General features: G+C 42.3%; 3 protein-coding genes across 5 annotated transcripts; 1 reads left to right on the top strand and 2 right to left on the bottom strand.

Annotated features, from left to right (window-relative positions):
• The first annotated feature begins 3,273 nt into the window (after positions 1–3,273).
• On the top strand, positions 3,274–8,109 carry LOC115726923 (serine/threonine-protein kinase D6PKL2). Of its 2 annotated transcripts, XM_030657005.2 has the most exons (4): positions 3,276–3,522; positions 4,433–4,789; positions 4,886–5,561; positions 7,047–8,109. In XM_030657005.2, exons 2-4 carry the CDS (start codon positions 4,594–4,596, stop codon positions 7,918–7,920), a joined length of 1,746 nt encoding a protein of 581 aa, XP_030512865.1. In that variant the 5' UTR covers positions 3,276–3,522; positions 4,433–4,593; the 3' UTR covers positions 7,921–8,109. The 2 variants fall into 2 exon arrangements, with proteins under 2 accessions (XP_030512864.1, XP_030512865.1); XM_030657004.2 differs by having other exon boundaries at positions 3,274–3,522; positions 4,433–5,561.
• A 112-nt stretch (positions 8,110–8,221) lies between these two features.
• LOC115726925 (U-box domain-containing protein 35) lies at positions 8,222–11,139 on the bottom strand. Its single transcript, XM_030657008.2, has 4 exons — positions 10,456–11,139; positions 8,980–9,098; positions 8,762–8,877; positions 8,222–8,664 (listed from the first exon to the last, which is right to left on the bottom strand). The coding sequence occupies exons 1-4, from the start codon at positions 10,919–10,921 to the stop codon at positions 8,406–8,408; spliced, it is 960 nt and encodes a 319-aa protein (XP_030512868.1). The 5' UTR covers positions 10,922–11,139; the 3' UTR covers positions 8,222–8,405.
• A 3,429-nt stretch (positions 11,140–14,568) lies between these two features.
• Positions 14,569–17,713, bottom strand: LOC115726924 (WEB family protein At1g12150). 2 transcript variants are annotated; one of them, XM_048275784.1, is made up of 4 exons: positions 17,572–17,713; positions 17,361–17,404; positions 16,482–16,682; positions 14,569–16,312 (listed from the first exon to the last, which is right to left on the bottom strand). In XM_048275784.1, the coding sequence occupies exons 3-4, from the start codon at positions 16,653–16,655 to the stop codon at positions 14,789–14,791; spliced, it is 1,698 nt and encodes a 565-aa protein (XP_048131741.1). In that variant the 5' UTR covers positions 16,656–16,682; positions 17,361–17,404; positions 17,572–17,713; the 3' UTR covers positions 14,569–14,788. The 2 variants fall into 2 exon arrangements, with proteins under 2 accessions (XP_048131741.1, XP_048131742.1); XM_048275785.1 differs by lacking the exons at positions 17,361–17,404; positions 17,572–17,713 and adding an exon at positions 17,241–17,328.
• Positions 17,714–20,609: the final 2,896 nt, after the last annotated feature.

A 20,609-nucleotide genomic window follows, 5' to 3' on the forward strand; every position in this document is an offset into this window, starting at 1 on the left:
ATTCCATAATGGGTGCAACTGTACCATATTTATCTCGAATTAATATCCACGTCATAAAAAATACAAAACTAGCACAGCTGTGCTACATTTACCCAAAAAATCCCAAATTTACCCGAAATGTAGCACGAATATAAGGGTTTTGGGTAAACGTGACATTGGTATACCGGTTTGAGATTTTTTGTGATACAAAAAATGGGTTGAGATAAATGTGGCACGGAGTATATGTGGTTGAGAGTTTTTGTGACACAAAAATTTGTTTAGGGTAATCGTGGCACTAGTGTTTATGTTTGGATTTTTTCAAAAATGAAAGTTGAATATTAAGCCTTAATTGTTTTGGAATGATTGGATAAATAGTTTCCTAAAAATGACAACTTGTATTGCTTGATGTATTTAATAGATGAAAAACGTTTTCGTTATCAACAAGATTTTCGAGAACAATGAAAATATTTGTTGTTAATTTATTCTTGTAAACAAAACAGACCATCATTTTAGGAAAATATTTTTCGGATCATTTATTTTCTGTGAAAAAAAAAACACCCTAAGTGACATGAAACCGGGAGTCAAGAGTCAATCAAAGTTAATGAGATGGTGCATGCTCATAATTGTAACCAGAGCAAGAGAGCTATTGAATTCATGGATATAAAGAGGATGTAATTCCTTTCTAATTACTTAATGGGAGTTGCTATCCTGACAGTTTGATAGTATCGTCATTATTTTTGACCCCACAAATTTTCAATTAATGAGTGCTGTATAAAAAACACACAGTGATGGTGTGTGGATCTACGATCGGAAATAACTGAATCCCGCCCACATCAGGAATGAAAATTACCAAATTCTATCATTGTTGGTTAATATTCAAATTTCTTTGGCAGGTTTTACTGTTGTGGGCCATTATGTAAAATTCAGCTTTCACAGGCACTGTTGTATCCAAGGAACGCTTAAGCTTAGCAATGAAAGAAAGGTTTCGTCTTGCATTTAGATAAGAGATGTCAAGTATTCATTCTTCATCATAAACAGTTGCTTGTTGTCTTGATGACTTGATGTCATGCTGATAATTGGCCTAGATGGCAAAAGAATTCATTCCTTTCCTTGTGATCTTGGATTCGAGCCTTGTTGAGAGCACTTCGGACGTGAAATCTCGAATGCACTAGGCCACCGTAGGGGGGTGCGCCTCTAGAATCCCACGGGATGGGAACCGAATAACCGAATTTCTTTTTTGGGGGTTCTAAAACATACTTCTTTCAATGTGGGCCGATTCTTTTTGGTCATATCAGTAGTTAGCTCATACCATGTTGTGTGCATGGTGCTCTCTTGGGGTTTGAAACCCCAACCTCTCGGCCCCACCCCCTCAAGCCCTGGTCAGCCGGAGCGGGTGCCGGTTGGTGATGTGGATCGGTTAAGGCGGGCGAAAATTGGTTTGGACACTGCCTGACCCCGAAAAGAGAGAGAGAAATGAATAGTATGCCTTGTAGGCTCTACCTTATCCCGGATTCGATGGAACAAATACATGGATCCATAAAGTCCTAAAGGCTAAAACTAAGGATATATTTAGAAGTATACATGCACATCTCTCTCTCTCTCTCTCTCTCTCTCTCTCTCTCTCTCTAAAAGAGACAGAAGCATGTTGGGTGATGCAAGCGAGCTGCCTTGTCCAGTCAGAACGATACATAGCATTTAAATTTTGGGCCCTGCCTTGCCTTTAACATGCAGCTTCACATTAATATTCACGAAACTAAGATTAGCTTTCGTTAGGGCACAAAACAAAAAAAAGAAAGAAAAATCCTTTTACCATATAGTCCTTAAATGCATCAATCCCCCATCTCTCAATTAGAACATTGAATGCCAATTTGGTTTGTAAGATGGACCACTCACATAACGCGATTGGGACATATTATTACTCCTCATAACGCAACGTTTGTATTTAAATGACTTCGCACTTTTTCGTTCTGATTTCCCCCCTCCTAAACAAAACGACTTGTCGATTTAAAAGATCACACAGTTCTTTTTCATTTTGTTCGAATTCTAGTTCATGCGAGTTCTATATCAATGTTCTCCTAAGGACAAATCGGCAGAACTTTGATACCCATCACTTGCAATTAGGAAAAGTGATAAATGGTGGGACATTCTCATAACCACATCAACAAAGATGAAGCATGACCACCATGCTACTAAATATGATAGATTGAGAGAGAGATATTTTGATGATAGGGTATGAAAGGATTGGATAGGTTAAAATCGGAATGAGTTAGTTTTAATGATGTGGTTTCTCTTTTCATGATGTGCCACGTAGGACCGTTGGTATTCGCTTCGCCGATTTCCGGCAAAAATTAGCATGATGGACTGAGTTGACATAAATTCAAAAAATTTTGGACTAAATTGGCAAAAATAGTTTTGGACTGAATTGACATAATTGTAATAAGGTTTGGGCCATTTTTGATGATTATCCCCTAATTTGGGATGATGTGCTATTTCTAGCCCTTTAATAAATGACACAAAAATTGTATCTACACTTCCTATGTTGGGGGTAGTAAATTAGTAAAAATGTTTTTTTTTTCACTCCCTTGGAAAATCAAGTTTCCTCACCGTATTGTGAGCAAGTATCAGAATAAAAACCGAGATTAGTGTCGTAATTCTATGTCGATCCTTTGTTCCTTCTAACCAAAACTTGAAGTTGCTAATGTTGCGCGCCACTGATGATACGACACAAGCGTAAAACAAAGGCAGAGTTATACAGGGCAATGAGAAAATTTAAATATTGTATAATACAATTGTTTGTGAAATACAAAGACAAAAATGATAATGACATAAATAATTCCTGAATTTTGATCTAAGATATAACGCGGTCGCTAAATTTTTAATCTGCTCAATTTGGCCACCGAATTTTAGTCCATTGTGCAATGTATTCATTAAATTTTAGTATATGTTCAATATAATCCTTTGACTCTATGAAAATATTTAATATTGTTATACAACTCATTGATTATATGTACTCAACACTATCAAGATCGAACGACACTTGGAGACGAAGATGGTGGAAGTGGAACAACCAAAAGGGCGATGGAGGGAAAACACACAAGGGCATTCTGGTAATTTCGTGGAGGGGGGGAGGGGCCCCCACTCGTCAAAAGGGCCGCATGCATGACGGACAGGTGAGACACCGCAGACCCTGTTTGGTGATTTGGACCCCTTCAGTTTCGGGACACAACCCACCAATCCTGAATTATTGATCTTCGCACAGACATGAAAAGAAAGCGAAAATGCAATAGAAAAACCATGAAAAAAGCTTCTCACTTTAAGCTTCTTTCTTGCTTTGACCCCCCTCTCTCTCTCTCTCTCTTTGTGCTTGATAATCCACCTGAAGCGGAGGCCACCCCCTCCAGTTCTCCAGTTTTAATTCAGTGTCAAGCTGTATCTCTATTCTCTCGAAGCAAGCTGTTGGCAGCAACCGCTTGCTTCTCTTCATCTTCACTGCCGAAGGAAAAAGCCGAAGCCCCTGAAGTTTGTGATCCTTGAAGGAATTTGGTATTTCTTTTCTTGCCCATTACCTTCTCTGTTCTTACCCTTTTGTTCGCTTGGTCGTGGCTTTATTGGGTTGGCTTCTCTTTGATGCCAAGTCCAGCTTTTGGCATCTGGGTCTCTATCAGGCTTTGGATCTGAGCTTGGGTTTCGGATAAAGCTTTATGCTTGGGGTCGAGAGAGATCTGTGTTGTTCTAATCTTGCCCCCCCTTTTTTTTTTGCCTTTTTCAATTCAGTTGAAATTATTGATCTTTAATTATGTTTTGTGATGTTAGATATCTTTGTGATGACCAAAATTTATTTGGGGTTGATTTAATAGTATCCGACGGGGGGCATCTTCAGGAAGCAGCCGACTGTTTGCTGATACTTTCCTTTGTTGTGGTCCTTGAAGCCTTTCATACGTTTTCTGCTTCCTTGGATCCCCCCCTCCCTCCCCTTTTGTATCTGGAAGTATACCAAATAATTACAAGTTAGTTTCAAAACTCTCTATAGCTTCTAATCCGACTTTGCATGCAACTCTGTGAATGACAAGCCCTTTCTTACGACTTATGATTTTGGGCTGCAAATTGATCTTAGTGGTGAGCTCTTTCTGGTTGCTGAAAACTTTTTAATATGGCTCGTGTTAGCCGAAGTTGTTTGTCAGTGCTCAAGAAGTGTCTTTCGTCATTGTTCTGTGTTATATTCTGCAACTAGATTGCTTGCTGCTCTCTAGTGGTATAGGCATGGTATGTAGTATTCATCATGTTAAGGGTGGCTAGTTTTAGAACAAAGAATGTTTGCCTCTTTGATAAATTGATTGCTTGCTGTTTGAGTTGAAAAGTTTGGTTGTCATTGAGAGTCATGTATTTTCTCCATACATCTGGGGGGATGACGAGGCTTTGAAATCTGAATGCACCAAAACTGATTGGTATGCAGTTTGTCCAAGACTATATTGTGGACGGAATAGTCCTTGGGATTGCCAGAGTTGGATGAGAAATGATCTGGGTCTGCTTATGAAAGATATACTGCTTTGGAGAATGGGTTCTGGACTGTGGAAAGCTTCTGGCTGATCTTTTGAGAACTGTTTGGTTTGTATCATGGCCTCGAAAGCTGCCTCTAGAGCATCCTCTGAACCGCAGCAGAAAACAGCTGGTGCTCTTAAAGTAGAGAGAAGTGATCAGAGCCCTTTGTCTTTGCAAATTTCTAAGGAAAGCAAAACCCAGCTGGCTAATCCTGAACAGCATTCGAAATTTCCCCAGAACAACTCGAAGCAAGTTTTAGTTGAATCAACTGGTAATAAAAAATCGGCCAATCTTGCTCACGGGGGTTCTCTTGATTCTCTAGTCAACAAGACCTATCCACTTTCTACATCTTCTTCATCTGTTTCAGGAAAATCATCAGAGCTGGATTCTTCTGTTGTTGAAAGTAGAAGCTCCATAGAAGGTTCTGTTGATCAGGAAAAGAAGACATCAACATATGAAAGCGTCAAAAGCAGTTCAGTGTCTGGAAAGGTTAGTGACGGTACTGGAAGTATTGCCAAAACCAGCGGAAGTGCTAAAATTAGTGATCGCGTCGATTTTGTTGAGAGTGGGAAGAGTAGTATGTGTAGAGGGAGCACGAGTAGTGATGTGAGTGATGAGAGCAGTTGCAGTAGTTTTAGTACCAGTATAAGCAAGCCGCATAATGGAAATGACTCGAGATGGGAAGCCATCCAAGCGATTAGGGCAAAAGATGGCGTCTTGGGTTTGAGCCATTTCAGGCTACTGAAACGCTTGGGTTGTGGGGATATTGGAAGTGTATACTTATCAGAGCTTAGTGGAACAAAATGTTACTTTGCAATGAAGGTTATGGACAAGTCTTCTTTAGCGAGTCGAAAGAAGCTGCTCCGGGCTCAGACAGAGAGAGAGATTCTGCAATCTCTGGACCATCCCTTCCTTCCGACACTTTACACGCACTTTGAAACGGATAAATTCTCTTGTTTGGTGATGGAGTTCTGCCCTGGAGGAGACTTGCATACACTTAGGCAGAGACAACCAGGAAAACATTTCCCTGAGCAGGCTGTAAAGTACGATCACTAAACTTCTATGTGATATGTATAGTTTTCATGTACGCATGTTCTTACCAATCGATTTCAGATGCCCTCATTGATCATGTTTTAGTCACATGTCTAGCCTTTCCGAATTTATGCCCTTCTTATGCTGCTGGAATTTGTCGAATTTTTTGTTAGCACAGTGTATTTATCAAATGAACACTCATGACATGCATGCTGAACTAGAAAGATCGTTCTTTTACATCGTTGGCACATGCTTAAGATTCGACATACGCCATCATTTTAGTGCATGTTGTGCAAACTTTACTTTCTTTGACAAGAGAAAGTTGGCGTGTTGTGTTAAATTAAACATCATGGTTCTGAATTTCTTATCAATCTGCATGAAAGTCTGCTAGAACTGCAACAAAGTTTGCTGGTTCCAGCGGTTACAATATTTGATGCTTTACTTATTTTGAGGGATTAGGACAGTAGAGTTACTATTTCCTGGGGTTGTGTTTTTGATTTTTATTCATCTGTGCACCTCCTTGGATCATATATGTTCAAAAAGCGTCAAGAGTTACCCAGTTTGATGTATGCATCTTATCGTCAATTTCGTTTGTAGGGATAGGAACTCTTCCATCATTCCATTGCTGCCTTCATGGTCATTTGAGCTAATTATGCATGCATTCTGTCTTTCCTACCTCACTATCAGCTGTTTGGAAGGATAAATCGTCCTTGGTATACTCACATGGACAAATAAGTGTATGAAAGCTGTTGTTAATGTACTTGCTGGTAAACATATCATCAGGCTTGACTCATATGGCTTAAACTTCTTTGTACCTTTCTTTTCCTGGACAAAGTTAAGGTATTAAGCTATTGAGATAGGCTTGTACATTTGATCAAGTTTGGAACCGGACGCATTCTTCTCATGCACTCTTTTTGTGAACTTTTAATTTGTAAAAGATAGAAAAATAACCTTTTTCTAACCTGTGGTCTCATAGTTTAGTACATATGAGTGGAGGAATTAGTAAAAATTGTCTTTGTTTTAATTCACATGCTTTTTATTGCTCAAGGGATTGCTCCTCTGTTTTTACCTGAGTAGGTTTTTGTTTCATCCGATCCATAAAATTGGCATGCACACTTAAATGCCTTTTTCTTTTACTTTTCGAATGCCGAATTCTTCTTTTCATGACCCCGTCACAACAATCACTAGTAAGGGAATTGTATTGAGCGCCCGCTTAATAATAGTCCGCACTCTGAAATGAGTTGGTTTTACTTTCCATAACATTGGGTGTGATAGTAAATATAGTCAGCCCAAGCTCTGCAAAAGGAACATAATCTACTGATTTATAACTATCCACATTAGATGGCAAATTTGAATAGAGACATGGATACTTGCTATTCCTGCATCTCTGCTGTTATGTCTTACCTTCATTTTTTCTGCTTAAGCTGAAAGGTTACAATTAAGGGACTTACAAATTCAATGCTTTCTTGAATTGACCTTAGGATTGTAACCTGCAGGTTTTATGTGGCGGAGGTCCTCTTGGCTCTGGAGTACCTGCACATGCTCGGGATCATTTACCGCGATCTCAAGCCTGAAAATGTTCTAGTAAGGGCCGATGGACATATAATGCTATCTGATTTTGACCTCTCCCTCCGCTGCACTGTTAGTCCGACACTCGTGAAATGCTCATCCATGGATGCTGAGTCCCTCAAGAAGAACCCCGTTTACTGCGTTCAGCCAGCTTGCATTGAACCTTCATGCATCCAGCCTTCCTGTGTACTCCCAACAACATGCTTTTCGCCCCGCCTCTTTTCTAGCAGGTCTAAGAAGGAAAGGAAATCTAGGAACAATGAAATGGGAAACCAAGTGAGACCCTTGCCTGAGCTCGTCGCGGAGCCAACAGATGCTCGGTCTATGTCGTTTGTGGGAACCCACGAATATCTCGCACCCGAGATTATCAAGGGAGAAGGCCATGGAAGCGCTGTTGATTGGTGGACTTTTGGAATCTTCTTATATGAATTGTTGTTTGGGAGAACGCCTTTCAAGGGATCTGGAAACCGGGCCACGCTGTTCAATGTCGTGGGCCAGCCTCTACGGTTCCCCGAATCCCCCATCGTCAGCTTTGCTGCTAGAGATTTAATACGAGGGCTGCTTGTGAAAGAACCGCAGAACAGATTGGCATATAAACGAGGGGCGACGGAGATCAAACAACATCCGTTCTTCGATGGGGTGAACTGGGCATTGGTCCGGTGTGCGACTCCTCCAGAGATCCCTAAACCGGTTGAGATCGTGCGCGTACCTGCATCTACGATCAACGAAAAGGCCACTGCTGCAATGGCTGCTCCCAACCAGAAAGGTTCCGATAATTATCTAGAGTTTGATTTCTTTTAGTGACCGTTGATATCGGTTCCAAATTCTAGCGAGTAGAGAAATCTGTTCTTTGTGCTCCTGGGGTCGCCTAGCGATGACTGTGATGAAAAGGTCCTCGGTCGATATATTGACGAGGGAAGTGTATGTGCATGTTAACAATCTCTACTCATCTGTATTTGTTATTGCATGTGTTTCTGCTCTCGGATTAAAGGTTCAGAAGACACACTAGGGTCAGTCAGTTCCACTCAAAGAAATAACTCCAAAGGATCTCGTGCATGTGCAGAAAGTTTTGAAGATGAACCGTTGTATACAGTTTACTCCCAGCATCATATGACTGCGCACGTAGGGAGAAAATGGTCAAGACGACCATGAGTCCCATTTTACAATTAGGGGGCCTTCATGTCATGCGTGTATCATGAATGAGTACAACATGGCTGGAAATCAATGTACGTGCTGATTGCGCTCGATTCACAGACCCTTCGCAGCCGAACTCGATCTTCACCTCATCAAGCGGCCTTCCGTTTGAAACACATGCACGAGAAATAGTCCGCCCGCTGATTCCCTTCCTGCATCGGCTTGGGCAGGTCGGGATTCCCCCGTGAAGGGGTGGGTGGCTTGCTGTGCGAAGGCGGGGACTGCGACTCCATCGCGGTCTGCTCGAGTATCGCCTCCTTTCCTTCGCATATGACTTTGACCTCACATGTCTCAGGTGCTTTCTGAAGTATCTGATCAGCAATCCCGTTTCCCTTCCTTAATTTCAACCTCCTAACACCCAAAAAAAAAAAAAGAAGAAGAGCCATTTCAAAATTCAGAACTTTGCAACTGAAGCTGTGAACAGGTTCAGCAAAGAGGAAGAGGATACCTCGAATTGGATTTGGCTGTGCCGACCACCAACTTGGTCATGTTGAGGACAGGAATGAGCTCCAGGATGGCCTTGGCAACCATGTCGCTCTCAATGAGAATGGTGTCCACCTTAACCTGTTTCATCATCCTTTCCTTAATGCAAATCACAACAGGCTTAATAAAAAAAAAAAGCATATAACCTCGGATTTTTACATATGATGTTGTGAACTGTTGTACCTTTGAGGAAATGCAAGTGTTGAGGTACTTCTGCAGAAGTTGGCTCCTCTTGCCTCTTTCTTGCTCCTTGAACGTCTCTGCTTGCTCTTCACTCACCCCAGATATGGGTAGATTTCCTACTGATGACAAATATCAGCTCATCGACTGACGTCGAATCGAATTGTCGATGGCGGGAGAAGCAGAAGCATAAATAAGCATTTGGTCGTTTTTATCAGTCTTCTAACGGCTTTGAGCTTTTAGCGCGCCATGGATTCTTCGATTGTCTAATCTCGGTTTGGTACAAACCGTTTTTCCGCAAACGTCCTGCATTAGCCTACCGTTTATACTTTTTCTTTTAGACCATTGTGGGGATTTGTTGAGAGATCATATCCTACTGTTAAGATTGGTGCTCGTAGTAATTTTCTCGAATTTACATATTTCAAAGCAGTCGAAAGAATCAAGACGGCTAGACAGCCCCCTTGATCACATGCCAAGAACCGTAGATCCTACCAATGTATATTATGATTGATTGGTTCCAGTCATCACATAGAGATAAAAGACGGAATGTGATATTGTTTATATCTCATTTACTATTTTAACGGGAAAATTATCAAAAAAAAATTAAATTTATTGTTTTTGTATCAATTTCGTTTTGAACTTTTTGATTGTGTCAATTGAGTCCTAAATATTTTAATAATTTATCAATTTAATCTTTTAACCAATTTTGATCGAAAATTGCCGACTTGAATGCTAGCCGCCCTACTTGACACAGTCGATGCTTATATATATATTTTAATTTTTTTAATTTTTTATTTTTATGGGACGAGCAGAGGGCCGCCGTTAACATGACAATGCCTAGTGACCCCGTTGGCTACTGGACAAGGGCCATGAGTTGGGCTTCACGGCCCTTGTCGGCCACCAAGTGAGGGCTTTCGGTCCTCTCTCAAAGTTGGGCGAGCGAGCTTTATGACCCTCGCCCAATGGCTTTAAGGGGGGAGGGAGGGTCGCCGTCGGCCCCTAGTTAGCCCATAACAATATAAAAAAGAAAAGAACAAATAAAAGAAAAGAAAACAAGTGTAGGCCATGCCATGCAATTGAATGGACTACATCGATAAATCTTTATAAAATTAAAATAAGTTTAGAATTGAATTGATAAAAGTACTAAGATTTAGTTTATTTTTTTTTGGTTGTAATTTTGCCCTACTTTGACAAATGGAGTCACCAATTCAATTGCAGCCAAAGAAAAACAAGAGGGGATGAGAAAGGAAAAGAGTTAAAGACGGTTCTCCTCTCTTTGTCTCGGCTGCACATAACGACATTAATGGTGGTCAGGACCGGTTTCTTTTCCACGCAACCCAGCCCAGCTTCTCTCAAAATCAATCCACCGTCCTGACCGCAACCCACCCACCACCACCGCAACCACCACCGTGTGCGACCGAGAGAGAGAGAGAGAGAGAGAGAGAGAGAGAGAGAGGAGAGAGAGAGAGTTTTTCTTACATGGGCTCGGAATGAAGCGGGTCTCAGGGAAGACATGCACGAGGAATACGGTCGTGTGCGCCCGGTCGGCGACCGCGTTCTTCAGCGTCCACGTCAGCGCGCCCATGCTCGTCTCGCTCTTCGCTCCCACTGCCACGTACACACACTCCCCGCCGCCGCCTTCCCATGCGCTGCTGCTGCTGTCGCCGCCGCAGCCGTTGTGTATGTCGAACGAGAACAAGCTCATCCCTTCCGCCGTGTCCTCCCCGACCGCCGCCGTCCTCCCGCTGCCGATCTCGAAGAGCTCGCTCGAGTGCTCCTCCTCCTCGATCTCGCTCGTCCCTCCGGCGCCACTTCTGCAGTAGTAGTTCAGCATGTGGCTGTACTGATCATACTGATGATGACGACCGTGGCCTCCATCCGCTTCCGCAGCTTCTTGACTGCCATCCTGCAAATGCGCGGCTTCCGCCACCACCCGTGCCGACATCTTTATCGGCGCCGACGACGGCCACCGGATTCTCTTCAAGTGAACAGATTTTTTATAGGAAAACTTTTGACAATCTTCTTGAATTGTGTTTGCTTATGGGGGATGGTTTGTTCTTCAAGTGACTTTCACAGTTTGGCAAAGACCAAGTAGCGGGGAGAGAGAGAGAGAGAGAGAGAGAGATATTTCAAAGATGAACAACAATAATGTAGTGAGAGAAAAGGGGAGGTTGTTCTCTTGTACTTTGACTTTTCCTAAGGGGCAAGGCAAACCCCCACGAAACAACAAAAGGGACTCGGCTCTCAAAAGGTTCTCCTAGTTTGATGGTCACTCGACTCACTCCTCGTTTCTTATGCTAAGGATGTAATGACTTTGCCATCAAGCCCTTCCCTAGAGAATTAAGTAGTTGCAATCAAGCCCTTCAAGTCCCCCAGATTTGCACATCAAGTCCCCCCAGATTTGCACATTCATTGATCCTTTGGGAGTGGTTTTGTTGCCCTCTGTTAGAGATAATTATGACTTATTTTCTATGTTGGAGATATTTAATGGTTCTACTCATTTTATGTACCTCTCAAGAGATTACGTGTGTATCTTATTTTGATTGTGCGTATCTTGATTCACATATATCGCCTCAAATAATAATGTCATAAAGGGTATATATAAGCTGATGTAATCTTCATTATGATGCATCCGTATATATCGAAAACACGCAATTCCCATCTTTTGCATCATATTATCAAGTACCCTCGATTCTTACACAAGGTACCTTCTCGAGACCGAATCGGGGGTAAATGCATGACTAGTCCGTCACGTCAATAGTATAAGAGGCGTGGATTTAGTTTGGTCGCGAAACTAATCTTAGGATCCTCGGCCTTGACACGCGTAGAACGGACTCCCGAAAACTTAGATCGTTAGGCGATAACCCTAGCTTATGATAATTTTATACGTTAACCGTGGCTTTGGGCGTCGATTAACGAAACCATTAAAGCCTGACGCAGCGCCTGATTTTGAGCAAGCTGGTCCTAAAAACCCTAGCTAGCGTTGCTTTCGGGGGGAAAATATTGAAGGAGACCTTGGGGTTAAGCGTTGACGAAAGAAGGTTTATTGACATTTAGCCTCGCCCACTTTTAGTGACCAAACCTTCTAGACGTGGCCGATTTCTTTGAACGTTGGGTTTGTTTCACGAAAAATTTAAAATTCGGCTTTTCACAAAAAAAACGCGACCTCGAGTTTCCAAGAAATGTAATAAAAGCTTTAATTATTGGAGGTTAACGCTGTCACGATTCAAATTATGAAGTACCATGTCACGTACGTGCCGTATTGTTTATGCAGCACTTGTGGAATATCCGTATTCGTAGAGGGAATCACGGCCATTTTCAAAGTCAAATGTACATAAGATATGCCATGTAGGGCTTGACGAGTCACAAATTTAGGGTCAAATTATCAAGAATTTGTGAAACGTTCAAGATTTGGGCCTTCCTGTAGAAAGAGAAAAGGAAAGATGTAAACCTTCGTATATCTAGTTCAGGAACCGGAGGTCGCTCATGCCAATCCACGTCAAGGTGTATGCAGGCTGCTCGGGTACAAGAGTCTCGACTTACTCTGCTCATGAGACTTACAGGGTGTTCTATGTGTCTCTAGGTAGCCGGATCTTCACGTTCGCGCTCTTAAATTACTGGAAATTTATGAGTTGGAATGTAGTTAGAGCTTAGGAATTTGTGTAAAATGGAATGTGCAGTTGTTGATATCTATGAAGCTTCCTATGCATGAAGAGCTCCATATGGCAAGTGAAATGAAAGGGGAACACATGGGAGAGCTTGACAAATTCCTAAAGAGGGAGAGCTTCAAAAGTAGCTATAAAGTTTTAAGTAGCTGCAATTGATTGAAGGGAAAAAAGATAGTCTTCCAAGATCTGTATTGCTTGAGGCGGTGAATTGGAACAGTTACGGCATGATAAGTTTTGCGGCAAAGTACAACGGGAGTTCTAATATTTATACAAGGTGCTCACTTTAATGTCAATATTTTTGAAAACAGTTATTTCAGTGCCATTTCCGGTGAGTATCACTGGAAAGCATACGTGGCATCTACGTCGCTCGCCGGAGCATCCCAATCGGCCAAAAAAATAATTAAAAAAATCCACGTAATATTAAAAAAGTAAAAATTAACTAAAAAACTGAAAATAAACTTAAAAAAAATTAACGTTGCAGCGATGAGGGCTCGCAGCCCTCCTCACCGCCGCCACCGAGGCCTTGCTAGGACCCCATGAGGAGGCCCGGCCGTGGCTAGCCGAGGCCTCGCGGACCCCACGGGGAGGCCGACCTCGCCCATGTATGGCCAAGGTCGAGCCTTGTCAGCAAGGGGCAAGGTTGGAAAAGCCCGGCCTTAGGCGAGGTCGGCCTCATCTTGGGGTCCGCGAGGCCTCGGCCGCCCACGGCCGGGCCTTGCCAGGAATTGCTCCCCTCGAGCACTCCCCCACCTATCGCCGGCGATGGTGGCGAGCGGCGGCAAGGGCCGACGGCTAGCTCTTGCCGTTGCAAATGCGAGTTTTTTCTTAAAGTTTTTTTTTTGTTTACATTTGATTTTAAAAAAAAAACTCAAATTTTAGATTAAAAATCCATGTGGACTGAATTTCAAAAGAAAAATTGCCACGTGGACGAACTTTTTTAAAAAAAATTCTACATAATATTAAGAAATTAATTAAAAAAATACCACATGTACTATTTGGCCGGAATTGACATTTAAGTAATGTTTTTTCTCCAATTTGGCACTAAAGCGATAAAAAAAAAATTGAAACTAAAGTGAGTGCCGTACACAATAATTGGCACTCTTGCTGTACTTTTGCCTAAGTTTTGCATTATGGCATTGTCAAACACTTATGAGCTTGTTTGTTCTTTCAAGTGCTCCTCCATCCACCATCCATCACACGTTTTATGATACATCTTACTTTGGTACCAGGCATGCATTGGTACATGGTATTCCACGGCCGAGTTTTTAAGGTCGAAAATTGCCCGGCGAAACATATAAGTTGAAATCTGGCTTGAGTTGCTTTATGTGTAGCATCTCATAAGATTAGTAAGTTTACAGAACATCCAATGGCAAAAGCTGTTGCAGAAGTCACAATTTGCAGACTTTTCACAGATTCACATGACTTGATTCTGCATAGAATCCATTGGCTGATTTCGCTTTTGTTCAGGCTGTGTTTGGTCATCGTATCCATGTCATTGAGTCCTGAAAGAGTCATCAACAATTCACCGATTAACTTCAATATTAAGACTTTCATTTCCTCGAAGCTATGCGCGAGTTGAGTTGCTAGGCGTATGTGTTGGGGTATGCAAGTGGTTCCTCCTCTTTCTCTCAGCGCGGGTTGGCCATTTCCGGAGCATCTCATGGATAGCTGGAGCCTATCTTAAGTAGTTCACTTGTGTTTTCAGAGATGTTATAGCAGAAACTGATGAGAGCTGCTGAATCTTGCTCATGTCCATCTTTGCTTGCTTCTCTGCACTCAGTTGTGAAACAGAAGATAAAACATTTAACTGCAGCACATCGTAGCAAAACAAGTTCGGTCGAGTCGAGACCTGCTGCATTGCACCCGAAGATCATGTCGATAATACGAACTTTGGAGGACAATTTGGATGCATAATGAGGTCGGTCCACATTGTTTTAAATTGTTTCTTTTCTGCACCTAATCAATGTGAAAAGAATTATCAATTGTATTTGCACAAAATGAGTTTTCTTAAGACATATATGTTCATGGCTTCCTCCACATGACAGCTTATTGATCATTTGAACTCGAACTCGACCGTGGAATGCGCCTTTTTTTTTCTCCTCCTCTGTCTCAGGAACTTTTTCCAGCCTGTAACAGAAGCTTCATTAGTTGTCTTGTTCTTGTTGATGCCGCTTTGTAAGCTCACCCTCTATGGCCTTCTTTGCCGCCTCGGCCATCTCCGCTTGCTTTAGGGCGAACTCCGTGGCCTCCTTTATCTCCTCAATCTCCTTCAGGATCACCTCCTTCCGCTTCTCCGCCTCGCTTTTCTTGGTGTTCATTGCTTCCATCTGAAACGCCGCCGCTGCCAACTTCATCTCCGCCAAATTTGCCGACTCCTCGACCTTCCTGCTCAAGGACTCAAACTCCTGCACAGACATTCTGATCCAGCCGCTGGCATCGGGGTCTGATGCGCTCACCACGTCTGTCTTAGCACTCAGGATCTTGATCTGATCGAGCGCGCTCTTCTCTGCTGCTTTAGCCACCTCTGCCTCTTTTAGTGCTGCCTCTAGCATCTTCTCCGCCTCCCCTTCCCCAACACGGTTCGCTCCGGCTTCACGCTTGAGCTCTTCGGCCGCTCTCCTCATCTCTTCCGCTTCCTGCATAGTCTTTTGAATCGCTAACGATATTGTCTTTTCGTCGGCAGCATCATCTATCTCCTTCTCTTCCCGAGAAGCCACATGGAGTTCCTGCTTTTGTTCGTCCAATTCGGCTTGAAGGGTCTTCACGGTGCACTCCAATTCTGCTTCCCGTGCTTCCAAACCGATGCGCTCCGCCTTTATGTCCTCCAATTCCTGCCTCAGAGAATTCACACGCTCTCTACAAAAGCTCTCTTCTTCTGCGACTTTTTGTAACGCCTTCGTGGCATTGTTAAGCTCCGTTGTGATGACCTTGACAGAATCCATGTCGGAAGCGTGGACCTTCTTCATCTCGTTCTGTAGAACCTCAATCTCTTCAGTTGTTTCCACGAGCTTCAGCTCAAGATTCGTCATCTGCTCAGGATCGAATTCTGTCTTCAAAGAAAGGAGCTTCTCTTCCGCTTCTTCTTTGGCAATCTTGCAATCTTTTAGGCGAGCCTCTTTCTCTTCCACGAACTTGGCCTGCTCCTTTTCGGCTTGAAGAGATGTCGCCTTTAGGTGATCGAGGGATTGGCGCATCGCCTGGATTTCCTTAGACAGTTCACTGGCTTTCTCCGAATTAACTTTGGCCGAGCGTTGAGCTTCGGCTGCTTGTTGGAAAGCGGCCAATTTGGCTTCTAGAGTTGCATCAAAGTCCTGCCTGATCTTGGTGAGCTCTTGCTTAGCGGTATTCAATTCGGCGGCGGCTCTCCTGTACTCATCCCTCGTGGTGCCTAATTCCTTTTTCCATGAACTGGTCCGCTCAAGGTTTTGGGATTTCACTCGCTCAAGGTGCTTAGCCTTGTGCTTCACGGTCTCGGTGGCTTCGATGGCTGCTTGTTTGGACTCAATTGCAGAGTTGAGCTTGGTGGTCAATTCCTGAACTGTTCTGTTCGCCTTTCCCAGGTCGGAAAGTGCTCGTGCCTTCGTGGTTTCTGCATTTTCCAACTGCTGTTTGATCCGGTTTAGTTCTTTCTGGGCCAGAAGAAGCTGCGTCTCTTTGTCCAGTACATTCTGGAAAAACAACTCGTTGGACAGATAACATCAGCACATTGTTCAAGTGATGCATTTACTTGCCGAAATTACAGTTAACGGAGAACGATGCACGGTTCGGTTTCATGCATATGGTCATAATTCAAGTCTTGAAATTGTACAATCGTTGACGGTTTTCTTCTTTACTTACCTCAGAAGAAGTTTTCGACCTCTTGATGGTCGGTTTCTTCTTGCTTGCTACTTCGCCAAATAGGCTCACAGCAGCCTTAACAGATTGGAATGGAGCTCGGGTGTCGATCTCGCCGACCTCGGCTCTTGGGGACTCCGCTGAGTTTTGGTTATCTTTGATGCGGATATTTACCATTTTTCGCCTTTGAAATCCTAATCTGACCTGCAAAATCAAGCAACATCACCGGCACGCATTGTGCACAACAAAAAGAACCAAACCATCTAATAGACCGGAACGTGCTATGCGCAGCATCCTCAGCGTGACATAATGTACGTTAACGTTACAATTTCCTAATTACTAATTAAGCAAATCTGCATTCGAGAAAGAAATGCCGTGCGATTTTGTGCTCGAAACTAATCAGAAGAAACCTTTATCTGTGATTCTAGATTATCTAGCCAAGCGACCTGGACAACCTCATGAAGGTACAGAAGCCACGCACCAAAGCCACGTGATTCTAACTCCGCATAAATTCCAGAAACTCATAATGTCGAGGCAATCGACTCATCATCACATCGACAATCGATCGGAAAAATTCAACCATTTTTTAACCAATTCCACTTCGAATGAGGATTTACAGGTGACAAAGGATGGATAAACTTGCCCACCGAAAAATCTTGTTCAGTTCTCCAATAGCACATGCATACGCAAAAGATTGAATCTTCTAATCTAGAATCGCCTAGAAAGAAGAAATCTTTGCAGCGTGGAAAAAGGAAAACGAACCCGAAACTATTTTTAACAGAATCAGCTTCAGGATTGTAATGGTGGGCAAATCAAGCGAAGCCGGGAGAACCAATCCCCGAAAAGCTTCGGTTTCGATCAAATTCTGGAATAAAAATGTACCTTGAATCCCAGGTTATCTGAGACGAGTTCGAATCAAGAAAGCCCTGAAAATGGCTGCGGCAACAACATCAATAAACCATTCATCGGCAACTCCCGGAAAAGAAATCGGGGTGATGATCTCGGCGGTATCTTCCCCAAGAAACGAAATTTCAAAAACAAGAAAAGGGTCAGAGAGAGAGAGAGAGAGAGAGAGAGAGAGGATTGCAGTTACCAGATTCTTGGAAAGAACTGGTTTTTCTCTTCTTTCGTCGGGTGTTTCTCTTGGAAGGCTTGGTTTTTCACGGGAGAGAAACCAGAGAAACAGGACAGGTAAAGTCCTCCTATTGAATGCCGAAAGAGGAGAGGATTTCGCGGGCTTTCAACGGTCAGCGCCAACCGCCAACCGCCAACATGTTTTTTCTGCTCTTCCTACATTTGTTGTTCCCAAACATAGGACCGCAGATTATAATTAGATGAAGAGGGCTAATCATAATTACCACTTGGATTTGTTTTTTCTTTTTTTTTTTTCCGATCCCCCGGCTTTTGCCTCGTTCGCAACAGGATCCAACAGACCTCGGCGGTGACCGGATCAAGAAATTTTTTGTAGTTCTTCTTTAGTATTGGCCTGGCCTATGTGACCTCTATTTGTCATATGAAAATGATCAATCTTGCTCGAAAAAAGAAAAAAAGGAATTTGGATGAGATTGAGACCTACCTCGTCGACAAAACATCAAGTGTCCACTGAACGAGCGCATCACCGCAACCCTACCACGTGCCGATGGCAACACCCGATGCCGGCGATACAATGAAACCCAAACCCGTCCTTCGCAGACTAACCGAGGTATCCCAAGATGAGAGACAGGCTCATTTGACTATCGGTTTGCAAACCAAGTCATGAATCACTCGACCTAATCACCCGGTCGGTCGAAAGCGATCATCTCGATTGTTCAATCTCGTGCAAATCAGTTTCCAATAAAAGGATCAATTAAATTCACGGATCCACTTGACATCCAAGGCAACGCCTTTGCTAAAACGTTTTGAACCGTCCGACCCGGCCGTACCAACCGATTCAGGTGCAGATGCGTGCTTCTCTTCGATCCCATATTCGAGTGCCAAGTTCGAATCCTCTTGCACGCGCTTCAATCATACGTGCTCGGTATCGGGGGGAACGCGCTTGTCCGGCTCCTCGTGAAGGGATTACCGGCCGCAACCACCGTGAGCAAGGACGACATGGGTTATCTTCACGTTCACACAATGGTCTAAAATGTAACTTAAGGGTATTAATGAACATGTCGATGATTATTCCAAAGGTTCAATTTTTTTTTCCTTGCCAAAATCGCTCTATAAAGAGATTTGGTAATATGACACCAAAGACATTCGGATCTGCTTGATTTTCAAGATAAACATGTTATAGTTGCAATGGTTAAAATTCTTTCACTGAAATCCATTTATAAATAGAGTTGGTCAATTTCAAGATGGATACTTGAATGGGTTCTGCCAAGATGACAATATGATTGTGAATTACTAGTCATAAGATCAAAGGAGGGTTCCACCATAATTGTTATATATTTTTTGCCATTCACAACATTTGTGATTGAGATTGCACTATTATACTATTACATTGTCAGCTTCTCAAATCCCTATTTGTATATGTAATATTCGTGAATAAGATCTTTCACTTCTTTACTTGCCAAATAAAGCTCTCTCTTTTAGGATTACTTAGTAAAATTCATGACGGCTAATATTTCTCCGGAGCCATCTGTTCACATACGCCATATAGTCAAGGCTATTTTCATCAGACGTGTTTTCTAGCTCTTCCTCTTTGATTTAACGAGATTGATAGAGCGAGAGGCTATTCTTATTGAGTCCTAAATCTTTTCTCATCTAATTGAGTACTCGAATTTATTAGTGCCGGAAATTGTTTTAAGTCGCAACTTCGATAAATTTGTCTTAGAAAGTCCAATTCAAAAACTTAAACTAATAGGTGCATGAGACCGCATGAACATAAAGAGTATCTAGGATCTGTTGTCAAGCCATGTGAGACAATATTTTAACTATTTTCCTCACCTATTCTTTGCCTCGTAAGACAATCTCGAGAGTTCTCCTTTCCATCTAGTTATGTTGAAATAGACTTGAAACACTTTTGATGCACGATGCCATGCTCTTTGTCATGACCCTAATTCCGACTAATCATGGACGATGAAAGTACGTGCGGTTGTTGCTCTAGTTTTGTTAGGCCATTCATTGATCCTATCGGTTGATGAAACCCTAGCCTAGTTAAGGGGTAAACGTATGTAAGCTTAGTATGTCTTGAGTTTGAACCTAAAATGAAACTTTCCTAATCTGACTATGTTTCCTAAAAATGGGTTTCTATATAGATATACCCCTCCCTTAGGATTTTTTTACCTTGGCTATATCTCTTTATATCCCCTTTTATCCTATCATGGACAGCTACCAAACATATGATATGATAAAACATATCATATCTTAGCTTATATCTTGACGATTAAACACAACCTTAGTGAATTATACACGAAGTGATTCGAGAATATTGAAGCCAATTAAATCTTGTGGGCAAGACTTTGTGTAATTCCTTTATGAAATTGAGAGATTATTTCGTGAGAAATTGTGGGGTTAGACACGGTGTGAATTATTGAGTGCAATTTGGGCGCTGGGAAAAATTAAAAGTGTTTGAGTGTGGTTATGATTTATGTTGTGTCGCTTGATCCGTAGTGAAATTTTGTGCTGTTCTCCCCTTGGACGTAAGTCATTTTGAGCGAATTGCGTAAATCTGGTGTCAAATTTGCTTTTTTTTTTTTCATCTATTAGTTCTATTGTTTGATTGCTTATTTCCGCAACGAGTTCACGACTCTAACAAAGGTCAACACATTTGTGAAAAGCGAGATTGGTTGTATCTGTTAGGATATGGTGCCCACAAACGAAGAAAATCATAAAAGCAAGAAAATAGAATCAAGATACAAGATTTATCATGGTTCACCCTTAAACTAGGGTTACAACTAGTAGATGATTTCAGTATAATTAACACGTCAACAATATCTAATATTTTCATTGGGTGACATTATCCTAGTGATCCCAAAGAACATAGTACAATGATTACTACCCTTTTTAGAGGGAAGCCTAGATGCGAATATCATAATATTGTTGGGCGACACTCATGTAATGAACGGTGAATCACACTCTAACAATATCTAATATTTTCATTGGGTGACGTTAACCTAATGCTCTTAAAGAACATAGTACAATGATCAC

Source organism: Rhodamnia argentea, chromosome 3, assembly GCF_020921035.1.
Source record: "Rhodamnia argentea isolate NSW1041297 chromosome 3, ASM2092103v1, whole genome shotgun sequence".
In the NCBI taxonomy this organism is placed as follows: domain Eukaryota; kingdom Viridiplantae; phylum Streptophyta; class Magnoliopsida; order Myrtales; family Myrtaceae; genus Rhodamnia; species Rhodamnia argentea.